The sequence below is a fragment of the Triticum aestivum genome, chromosome 2B (genome assembly GCF_018294505.1).
Source record: "Triticum aestivum cultivar Chinese Spring chromosome 2B, IWGSC CS RefSeq v2.1, whole genome shotgun sequence".
Classification (NCBI taxonomy): domain Eukaryota; kingdom Viridiplantae; phylum Streptophyta; class Magnoliopsida; order Poales; family Poaceae; genus Triticum; species Triticum aestivum.
Genome location: NC_057798.1, coordinates 8,644,016 through 8,656,170, shown reverse-complemented (window position 1 = coordinate 8,656,170; position 12,155 = coordinate 8,644,016). Strand labels below are relative to the sequence as shown.

Sequence of the window (12,155 nt, the reverse complement as noted above, 5' to 3'; positions counted from 1 at the left end):
TAAAGTATCAATGATTGTTAAAATATCTGAATGAAAATTGATATTTTCTGAATATTTTTTGAAAATTTTGGACATTTTGGATTTTTTTGCAGATTTGTAAAAAAATAATCAAAAAATTTAAAAATAGAAGAACGAAAAAATAAAACCGGTACAAACCATTAAAGAAAACAACAGATTGAGAACAGTTCACAAACATTTTTTGCATTGTATAATTTTTTCAGAAATTTCACTCATACTTTTGGAACCAAATGATATGTGCCACACGTCAGGTGCATGACACTCCTGACCTGACGTTTTTTATGACAATCCAGTCACGTAAGGATGGCAAATTCTAGTGACACACGGCGAGTTTCTGTCGAAAAGAAACTAAAGCACGAAAGTTGACATGCTTGTTAACTAAAGTTGCCATCTTCGCGCCACTAAACTTGCCAGCGAAAAGTTCGGAGTTGTCATGTGCTCGTACATGACGTCTGGCACTTATCAGGCTGCTTTTGAAAACACATGATTATTTCTTTAAAACTGTGACGTACAATTTTTAATGGAAATAAACATTCTTTTACATTGGGCAAACATTTTTTTTACAACTTGTCATGTGTTGACGTCTGGCACTGAAGTCGCATATTAAGTTTTTCAATAAAGGACGAATTTTATTTACTCCGGATGAAGTCACATATTAAGTGAGGGGAGATGCATTCTTTTTTTTTGCGATAACCACTAACCGCTAACCCTATGTTACAAACCGACATCAAAACAAAAAATACACAATCCCTAGGCTACGCCTTCAAGAAGGAATCACTGTACTGTGCCGATGATGGCGAGTCCAACACAAAGTAGAACTCTGGATTCTCATCGCCGAAGCTAAACTTCAATCCACCACTGTCAGCAAGGTCGCGACACAGGCGCGCGTCGATCAGAAATCTTGTGTTTCCACGGGATGCATAGACTTGTTGTTGAAGCCGTTTGTACCATCATCCTTTATCCGGCTACCAACGCCTCGATAACCGGATACCTCTGAAGAAGACACCGGAAGACAAAGAGGTCACATACCACCTTCCTCCTGTCACAGTCGCGCCACCTTCGACGTAGCAGCAACAGATTAAACATGACACCTCCACCAGAGCCACCGTGCATGCCGGTAACAGGCATGACTTGACGCCTCCACATGAGACATCGTGCATAGCATCCGCCGGCGGCACATTCCCCCGCGGCTGATCACCTGCCAGCGACAGGCATTGCTCGACGTATCCACAAGAGACACATATGTCACCTCCCGAGCTGCATCGAACCTGATCTGTTGATGGAAGGGACACCCCATACTGCCGCCAGCCTCAGAAAGGCTGTCACCACCTCAAGATCCATTACTCGAGTGGCCCGCACGACCATAGAGTCCGCTGCCATCAAAGAAGAGGGGCCGCCGCCCGATTCCGGGCGCTATAGGGAACGCCCACCGCCGTGCTAGCCACTGACATCACCCATAGGCACGGCAACCAGGGGCAGGGAGGGGGGGGGGAGGGGGCGAGCAGCCCGAAAGCCCAATAGCCCATGTTATGTGGTGGCTGCCTTTTGTTGTTTGCCGCATCTGCATGTGATCAATCGATCCATTGATCGTGTCCTTGCACTAGGGCATTGTTTGTCGCTGCCGCCCAGCGCCCCAGCCGCCGGCTGCCCGGCTGCCGCTCCCGCTCAGGTAAGGCGCTCACCAATCACCACGCCGCCGCCCGCCCGCCCCTATCCTATCGGCTGCGCTGATCTGTCGCCTTTATCCGCTGTGTGTCCAGTGTCTAAGGACTAAGGAGGGAGTACTGGAGGAGAGGAGGAGGCTTCACTTCATTCGATCGGAGTTGTACAGGGAGAAAGGAAGATCAGATAGAGGAAGGTACCAGTACGTGTACGTACTTGTAGTTGTCAATTATTATGAATTAAAATCCTACTATCCGAATCTGGTGTGTTAGTGTTGTCTACAAAATAGTGAATTAATCTATTAATCATGGTTTTCCTTTATATAGTAGTCAATGAGGAAGCCAAAAGCACCAACAACTAGGGGGATAGATTCCTTTTTCACGCCAGTTGGGTCAACTTCAAGCTACAACGTTACTTCTGCCGAAAATGTGATTCCATCTGAGGAGCAACCTGTTGCAGATACCCAAACAAATGATATTCCTGTTGATATGCAAACTGATGAGCAACAGGTTGTGGCACCGGAAGAAGTTGTAGCAGGAGAAGGTACAATTGAAAGCACAAAATATGTAAGGGACCTCGGTATACGCCAGCAAATTTGGGAACTTCCTCATGATGAGCAAGAAGAAGCACACCGCTTCTATATTTTGAAGGGAGCTTATCAACCATACATGGGAGAATATCCATATAATAAAACAGGAAAAAATCATCGTTAATTTCAATATAGTTATTTCAATTCTTTTCCTTGTCCTGAGTATTCGATGGAAACACATCGTGCGTACTGCCTACCTTGTTTTCTCTTCACAAAAAGGCCAAGTGGAAGGTGTGGCTCTGATTCATTCACAGTCAAGGGATTTAATAAGTGGAAGAAGGTGAATAATGGAAAGGAATGTGCTTTCTTAACTCACATGGGCAAAGATTCCAACTCTGCTCATAACTTTTCTCAGCGATGTCATGATAATCTGAAAAATAGTGTGACTCACATCGACAAGGCAATGGTGAAAGTGTCTGAAAAAAAAGTTACAGATGCAAGGCTAAGGCTTAAAGTTACAATTGATTGCATCAAGTAAGCAAAAAATTCTGTTTTGAGAATTCAAATATTCTATAATGTACAATAAAGGAAGTTATAACCTTTTTTTCTTGTTGATTTCATCAGGTGGTTAACATTCCAAGCTTGTGCTTATAGAGGCCATGATGAATCTCCGGGATCAAGTAATCAGAGTAATTTTCTTCACCTGGTGAGGTTCTTGGCTTCTTATAGCAATGAGGTGATATTTTGCTCTCAACGTTATTGTGAGACTTAATATGTCCTGATATTTCGTCTATTCTAAGCATTGGTCCCCCCCCCTTATGTTCAAATCCTGGCTCTGCCCCTGATGGCAACCGCCACTACGACTGTTATATCTGGGCACTAGGGTCCAAATCCCTGGCGTGCCGCCCTAGTCAGCCGCCTCGACATCCCCTCGCGTTGACAAGCCGGCCACCATTGGATCCGCCACCCGCAACCGTCATCCCGGCTTAAGCCACCGCATCGCCAGCAGGCTACGCCGGCCAGGGGAAGTAACTGCCGCTGCCCACACCCCACGCCGCCGTTCGCATCAAATCTGGGTGGATCTGATCGGCCGGTCGTGAAGCACATCACCACTGTTGGAAATATGCCCTAGAGGCAATAACAAAAGGATTATTATTATATTTCTTTGTTCATGATAGTTGTCTTTTATTCATGCTATAATTGTATTATCCGGAAATCGTAATACACGTGTGAATACTTAGACCACAACATGTCCCTAGTGAGCCTCTAGTTGACTAGCTCGTTGATCAACAGATAGTCATGGTTTCCTGACTATGGACATTGGATGTCGTTGATAACGGGATCACATCATTAGGAGAATGATGTGATGGACAAGACCCAATCCTAAGCATAACACAAGATCGTGTAGTTCGTTTTGCTAGAGCTTTTCCTATGTCAAGTATCTCTTCCTTAGACCATGGGATCGTGTAACCCCCGGATACCGTAGGAGTGCTTTGGGTGTACCAAACGTCACAAAGTAACTGGGTGACTATAAAGGTGCACTACAGGTATCTCCGAAAGTGTCTGTTGGGTTGACACGGATCGAGACTGGGATTTGTCACTCCGTATAACGGAGAGGTATCACTGGGCCCACTCAGTAGTGCATCATCATAGTGAGCTCAAAGTGACCAAGTGTCTGGTCACGGGATCATGCATTACGGTACGAGTAAAGTGACTTGCCGGCAACGAGATTGAACGAGGTATTGGGATACCGACGATCGAATCTCGGGCAAGTAACATACCGTCTGAAAAAGGGAATAGTATACGGGGTTGCTTGAATCCTCGACATCATGGTTCATCCGATGAGATCATCGAGGAGTATGTGGGAGCCAACATGGGTATCCAGATCCCGCTGTTGGTTATTGACCGGAGAGCCGTCTTGGTCATGTTTACATGTCTCCCGAACCCGTAGGGTCTACATACTTAAGGTTCGGTGACGCTAGGGTTGTATGAATATGAGTATGCAGCAAACCGAATGTTGTTCGGAGTCCCGGATGAGATCCCGGACGTCACGAGGAGTTTCAGAATGGTCCGGAGGTAAAGAATTATATATAGGAAGTGTTGTTTCGGCCATCGGGAAAGTTTGGGGGTCACCCGGTATTGTACCGGGACCACCAGAAGGGTCCCGGGGGTCCACCGGGTGGGGCCACCTACCCCGGAGGGCCCCATGGGCTGAAGTGGGAGGGGGAACCAGCCCCTAGTGGGCTGGTGCGCCCCCCTTGGCCCCCCCTGCGCCTAGGGTTAACCGTGAAGCGTTGGAAACCCTAGGGTGGGGGGGCGCACCACTTGCCTTGGGGGGCACTCCACCCCCTGACCGCCGCCCCCTTGGGAGATTCCCATCTCCAGGGCCGGCGCCCCCCAGGGGCCTATATAAAGGAGGGGGAAGGGAGGGCAGCCGCACCCTGAGTCTTGGCGCCTCCCTCCCCCTGCTACACCTCTTCCTCCTCCCGCAGCTGCTTGGCGAAGCCCTGCCGGAGTCCTGCTGCATCCACCACCACGCCGTCGTGCTGCTGGATCTTCATCAACCTCTCCTTCCCCCTTGCTGGATCAAGACGGAGGAGACGTCACGCTGACTGTACGTGTGTTGAACGGGGAGGTGCCGTCCGTTCGGCGCTAGGATCTCCGGTGATAGGATCACGACGAGAACGACTACCTCAACCCCGTTCTCTTGAACACTTCCGCACGCGATCTACAAGGGTATGTAGATGCATCTCTCTCTCTTGTTGCTAGATGAAATCATAGATGGATCTTGGTGAACGTAGGATTTTTTTTATTTTATGCAACGTTCCCCAACAACCACCCCTGCCAAGGCCCGATTTGGACGAAGCTCTGCCCAAGACTGGCCAGACCAGCCACCGCGTTGTTCCCACGTCCCAAGGCCGTAGTACGCTGCCACCCGACGAGCCCCGACTCGCTCAGCATCAGATTCGGCCAACTACAGTCGCCCACCCCGCAGCTGCCGCCAAACAAAGAAGGCCTACGCCGCCCCCGTCTGCCATGCGGGCTTCGCCCCCAGCGCCCTCCGGTGGCGACAGGGAGATCAGGAGGAGGGAGGGTTCTTGCTGGCGGAGGCTAGGTTAGCCGCCTAGCAGAGCGACGCATAGGCATTTCTGTTTTTCCTGCATCAACCAGATCCAAAAGCAACGTTATTTATCCCATGGAGGCTGGACTTTCGAATCTCGCTTACTTAAACAGTGCTACAATCATTTTTATATATATTTCAAACATTAAAAAACATATAGCTAGGTAGGTTTATTGGATAATTTGAACACTCTAGTAATTATAGGGCGCCTATAGTCATGCATATAGTTCAAACATAAAACACAAATAGCTATGTTCATTAGATAGTTTAAACACACTAGTAATTAAAGGATGCTACAATGATGCATAATATAGTTCGAACATAAAACATTCCTAAAAAGTTAGTTAGTACTTATGTAAAACTAAAGATAACAACTAATTAATTAAACTAGCTACAACAATCAGCCCTCTCCATCTAGCAAGTGGCAGTGGCACTCTCGCAGTCCACCTAGTCAGAGTCGTCACCCCCACGCTGGAGGGCCGGTCCCGTTGTTGTCCCTGGTAGACCTACCCCCTCGTTCCTGATGAGTGGCTGGCTCTATGGGATCCTCCTTCGTCTTCTTCCTTGCATCGTACATCATGGACACCATCTTGTTCTAATCCACGACTTGAGGATCCATAGACAGACGCCTCACTTAGGTCGAAGAATACGTATTAACCCAAAGGTGCTCCTTATACTAAGACTTGGAGCATATCTTCATTTTCTTTAGCACAAGGAACTGCGCGTACTCTCGTTCCTCATGGAAGTTAAGACATGCCTTAGCCTTAAAGAACTCCACCGCCTTGGGATCGTAGGCGTGCGCCGAGAGCTCTAGGGTGTTCCAGTGGCCAAGGTGGTGTGTCACACAATCCTTGGTAATATCCGCATACCGTTTATTGCCCTCCTATCTCAAAACATGATACTTCGGCGTCATCTGTGATGCTGACAATACCTAACAAGTTAATAAATAATTGCATTCTAAAATTGCCAAAAGAAATCGACATGACCTTGCCTACAAATTGAACATACTGAGCACTTAAATTTGACGAAATGGATATTAATCAACATCACACCAAAAACTTGGCACTCATTTTGAATACCTGCAAAATTTGATTAGAATATCGAACACACTATTGACCGAAACTATCTAAACTAACTACACTATCTAAACTTTCCAAAGTACATAAGCTAGTTACAATATCCAAACAAACTACACTATCTAATAATCTACACTATAATGTACCTAAACTATTTAAAATTCCTAAATTACCTAAGCTAGCTAAATAATCTATACTATAATGAACCTAAAATATCTAAATAGTCTACATTATAATGTACGAAACCAAAACGATGGCGGCAACCAGGGCTCATTGTCGGCAGGCGGTGCGGTGGCAACGGAGATGGGGGAGGTGGCAACAGTGGCGGCGTGAGAGTGCAGCGGCAGTGGGCGCATGGAGAAGGAAGAGGTGGGGAGAGAGTGAGAGAAAGGGAGAGTTACGATAAGGCGGGGTTAGAGCCGCCCGACGCTGGTGGCGTGGGCTATTCCAACCCACATCATCGGTATGTTTTCCAGGTTTATTTGGTTTATTTTACTTATTTTATTTTTAATTTGGTTAATTTTTTTAAGTTAATGTTTAATTTAAGTTTTAATATGGAAATTTCTTATTTTTTATATGGGTTAATTTCATATATACATTTTATTAGGTTATGTTAAATTTCAGTTTTATTTTGGTTATTTTTATTTATGTTTTATTAAGGTTAATGATTAATTACATTTAAACCATTTGGAATTAGAAATAACTTTGTATATGAAAACATAGTGCATTTTCATCAGCTTTCCAATGCCATATCATTTGCATCATACGGATGAAGCTTCTTAAAAAAAGGTAAAAATACGATCTCCGTTGTTTGGTTTGAAAATTCATCATTTTTAAAATTCTCTTCAATTGTACGGAAATTGAGAAACATTTCTATATAAAAATGAACACATCTGCAGCAGCTTTCCAACGCCATATCATTTGTTTTGTTTTGCTGAACCATTTAAAAATGAGCTCGAAAATATTATCAAGTTTTTGGTGAAATAAACATGGTTTTCAAAACTGCTTTTAAACCATGGACATTTCGGAAAATTTTCAACATAGATTATGATCGCCATGTCCATAAATTTCCCATGATATATCACAAGCACCATCTGAACAATTTTGCAAAAGTTCAAACTATGCATATAATGCAGTTCAACTACTGTTTCCTTGGAGGAGGGGAGGGCCACCTTCCTTGCATGTCTTCTCACACCGATAGATTAGTACCAAATGGCAACTGTCCAACCCTATAACTAGAAATACCTCTAGCCTAGACTTCTCTACACTATTATCTAAGGCCTAGCTATTTTCTTACTATGCCTAAATACCTAACTCTAGAGCTTTCCATAATTCTAGAAGTCTTCCTAAATATTTTTGACAATAATTATCCATGAAGTTTAAGAACCTTCTTCTCAAATATATTTGTTGCTCATGAAATACTCCTCCCATGCTCTAGAAGCTTCTCACTTTAGCATGAAGCACTTTCTTCGGTATATTCCACGACAAAATATCTTGGACTTCAGGAGATCTCACGAACCTTCTCGAATGACAAATGAACCTTGTTGTTTTAGTGATCTTCAATAATGGAAAAATGTTGCTAAACACATCATCTCAAGGTTCTATGGAAAGTCATGACATGGTCGCAAGAGGGTCACACTTCGAGGGAGGGTATGCAACAAAAAACTGATGATGATGGAGAGATATAGCAGGATCGATGGGGTGATACACCCTTCGAAAGAATTTTGAGGTAGATTAGCTTGATAAGTTTAGGCTCTCAGGAAGAGCACTATCATAGCAAACCAGATCACTCTAATGTACTCTGGTCCAAGAGCGCAAGTTGAGCGTGTTTCCAAGATTTATTCCAATAAATACTTTTGGACTTTGGCTACACTTTATTTCAACATTTGAATGATACATCGAAGCTAATGCGGTGATAAATAGACTTGAACCATTATTTTTGTTGAATATGGGAGATTTTTATTTTCTTGTTGTCGTTTCAAAGGAAGTTCAACCGAATACAAATGCACACCATGGAAGAAAAATACGTGGGCAAACTCACTTAAATACCAGATTCATAGTCATAGGATATATGATGGAACTTTTATTCAATGGTAAACAGAATGACAACACCGTCCAAATAGATGTGAAAATAATAATACAAAATCCAGTTCACATGAAAGCCCCAAGTAACATCGGTATAATGCTTAGTAGTCCATAGAAATATTTGGGTTCATAACCATGACATTTAGATATTGTGCTAGAACTGAGCAGTCTCATAGGCCTAGTTTCCTGTTGGTATATGTTTGCATCAGTTATCGTCTTGGGGTTGAAGTCGAATGTGGTAGCCCTGCGGGAACATAACATCTCCACTTCTGAATACATCTGTCTGTTTCATTTCTTCCCATCTGTGTAGGAACTAGGAAGTTAAAATTGCAAATTGCATATCCCATCCGTGCATGAACAATCTGACGAAAGCAAGCAACATATAAGCTTTGGGGAGTGAAAGGCACTCACCTATACTCGGTCACCAAGACATGGATGGTAATTGTTACGAGCAGCTTGACAAACTCTGCGGCAGGACAAACCCTGATGCCTGCTCCGAATGGCATGAAATTCTTCAGCATTGCGCTGCGCTTTGACTCATCCTATGTTTTTCGATTTGTCCAATTTATTTACATCCAACATTGGTGCCAACCAAATTTCTTAATTAAATTGGGTAGAAAACAGGGAGTAGAATCAAAAGAATTAATTCTTCACTAACCATCCACCTCCATGGGTTAAATTTGAGTGGATCTTCGAACAATTCTCCGTTCAGATGAACTGCCATGGGGTTGACTATGACCAGCCATCCAGCAGGAATTGTATAGCCTGCAGGAAGAGGGAATCAACACATACATTAAGCAACAACCACCTTGGAAGTTATTGGTATATAGAACTCTACTGATTTGTTAGCCAATGGAATAAATTACTACTCCCTCCGTTGTCTAATTCCTGTCGTGCTTTAATTTTGAACTAAAACCATGAATTATGTAACGGAGGGAGTAGTATATTGTAACGTTTCTGAGTGTTTACCATTGACTTGTGCATCTGTAAGAGCTTTCCTAAATACTACAAGTGCGGCATTGCTTATTCGAATGATCTCATTGGTCACCTTCATTAAAAGTCAAACATAAACTTTTTGTCAAATTTACAAAGCTACAACAAAAAATAGGAATACACCCAGTTGTAATCAATGTTTTTAAAAAGCATGTACCTGATTAGTGAATGTCAATGACTTGTACTCCTCCCATGTGAGCCCGGAGCGCCCACCCTTTCGACCATTGAGCATAGCTCGGTTCTCCTTCTGTGTAAAGTGCATGTTTTTAAGTTATTATTAATTGTTTTGCATGCAGCTCTCAGAATCTTTTTACTCCCTTCATTTTATTACATATGCCATCAGTATACAATGAAGATGACCAGAACAGTATTACTACCTATATATAGTATTTCCTCCATCTGGGTTTATTAATCCCCTTATATATTTTACATCAAATCATTTTGATCATAAATTTGACTTATAAAATATATTTTGTACGTTAAAAATTACACTACTGGAAATACATACGGGGTAATACATACTGTACTAGCTAGCAGAGAAAGATCATTCATCCTACCAACCAACCTGGAGCGCGTGGACAACGTCCGGGTTGTCATGGAGTGACTTGAATGCTACAGCGATGGTTCCTGACAGCGTGAAGACGCTGGCGAACAACAAGGTGGAGAGCATATCAATAGCAAAATCCTCACTTATTGATGGCTCTTCACCCTGCAGCTCCTCGACGATTATGTCGAGGAGGTCGCCATGTTTCTTCCCTGGTGCACTTAACCTCTCTGCCAACGTATCCCGCAGTGTCTTGTGAATATTTTTCCGTGCCTGCACGCACACCGTAAGGAGATTATGTTGCCAGCTCTTGATTGATTGAAGTAAAACCAAAAGGAAAGTTAATTATTACTGTACTTAGCTAGTACTCCCTCCGTTCCTAAATATAAGTCTTTTTAGAGATTCCACTATGGTCTACATACGGAGCAAAATGAATGAATCTACACTTTAAAATATATCTATATACATCCGCATATAGTTTGTAGTGTAATATCTAAAAGGACTTACATTTAGGAACGGAGAGAGTAGTAGTTTATATACCTGCATGCATCGGTAAAATGGTGTCCCAGGGAAATATATAGGGAAGGAGAAGAGCCCTGAGAAAAGCGTGTCGAACTTGCTTCTCAGCTCCCTGGACTTTGTGGAATCGAAACCCAGGCATTTCCTGGTCACCAGCTCGAACATAATCTGAAACGTCGACGACAGTAGCTATAGCTAGCACTTGCATATATACAATGCATACACTGAAATGAATGAACATTGCAGGAAGGGGATGGAGCAACAAGGCAAGGCACTTACATTGGGGGCACCGCCACGAACGTCGACGCTGGGCATGGCGGCCCACGCGGCGAGGCGCTCCCTCACGGCGGCCTCCATCTCAGGGAGGAGCGTCTCCTTGAGGGTCTGGAGGCCGAACAACATGTAGGCGCATCGACGGATGAACTTGTGGATGGTGCCATGGAAGGCCTCGATGCTCTTCTCGCCGAATATCTTGGTGAGTGCCCGAGGGTACCCAAGACGGAACATGGTGCCTTCCTGCTGGAGGATAAACCGGTTGGGCTCCGCGTCGGTGGAGATCACCGCCGGCTGCCCCAACAAGCTCGTCTTGAAAACCGGACCATACCTGCCCAAACACGCATGTGGCAATCAGTACTTGTGTTTATTTGCAAAAAATGAAAAGTGACACTACACTAGTATACCTCTTCATCCTTAGTTTGAAGTAGTCTGGGATGTCCAAGGAAGGGCTTGCCTTGAGGAAGGCCAAGGTCTCACCAATAATGGGGAAACCCATGGAGCCGGGAGGAAGAACCCCGTTGCAGAAAGGGTTCATCCATCTGTATACCCAGTGTACTAGCCATCCACTCACAAGCGTAACCCCACAGAGAGCTACGCATCGAGCAAAAGAGATGTCCATCTCCAAGATCTCAAGTGCAACTAGTAAGGAAATGAAATGAGCGAGGGGTGTGGTTTAGTTGTGTGCGGATTGTTGGTCTTTAGATGCTTATATAGAAAAGTATGTTTTCAGAATACTTATATAGACAAGTGTTATGATGATTAATTCATAGGTGACGTACGTGTGACTTCTATTAACTACTTTAGGTAGGTGTCTGGCTGGTATCGATACCTAACTTCGTTTGTCAGGGCAGGTAATGGAAATGGAGTATTATGTAGGAGTAGCATACTGTGCTTATGTATAGGTTGCAAAAATCTGAAGATGCTAGTACGTGAGTTTGCTGCCTAGCTTCTCCATCGGTGTTTGTCTTGTTTTGTTTGCGTGGTTTGGTGCACTATGGTCAGTCTTCCTTTCTATTTTGTGCTTGTATTTTTTTTACTTCTTTTCAATTATAGTAGTCGTCTATTTTATCTTGCAGTATTTACAAACTGGAAGCATCTTTCCAAGCCTAAACTAATCCGTTAGGTATACCTTAGCCTTTGTTTCGATGAGACATTCAAAGACTCTGAATTGCATTGGCTCCAATATCAAATCTCTCCAAAACAATGATACCGACATTCAACCCGAATTTAGATGTTTGGATGTTCATGAGCCTAAATGTAACATGTCTGCTATATCTTAGGATCTGTTTGGATGGCACATTCAAAGACCTTAAATTGCATTGGCTCCAATAC

At 43.8% G+C, this 12,155-nt stretch overlaps 1 protein-coding gene across 1 annotated transcript; it reads right to left on the bottom strand.

Annotated features, from left to right (window-relative positions):
* Positions 1-8,696: 8,696 nt before the first annotated feature.
* On the bottom strand, positions 8,697-11,442 carry LOC123038716 (cytochrome P450 87A3-like). The gene is made up of 9 exons (XM_044462216.1): positions 11,228-11,442; positions 10,827-11,151; positions 10,569-10,715; positions 10,050-10,301; positions 9,642-9,731; positions 9,461-9,539; positions 9,150-9,256; positions 8,903-9,033; positions 8,697-8,793 (listed from the first exon to the last, which is right to left on the bottom strand). The coding sequence occupies exons 1-9, from the start codon at positions 11,440-11,442 to the stop codon at positions 8,697-8,699; spliced, it is 1,443 nt and encodes a 480-aa protein (XP_044318151.1).
* Between the last annotated feature and the right edge of the window lie 713 nt (positions 11,443-12,155).

Excerpts from the sequence above, each read along its gene's own strand:
- LOC123038716 (XM_044462216.1), bottom strand. The coding sequence starts at position 11,442 with ATGGACATCTCTTTTGCTCGATGCGTAGCTCTCTGTGGGGTTACGCTT. Across the intron at positions 10,302-10,568 it reads CATTTTACCGATGCATGCAG|GCACGGAAAAATATTCACAA; the intron begins GTATATAAACTA and ends GTGTGCGTGCAG. Across the intron at positions 9,732-10,049 it reads ACGTTGTCCACGCGCTCCAG|AAGGAGAACCGAGCTATGCT; the intron begins GTTGGTTGGTAG and ends CACTTTACACAG.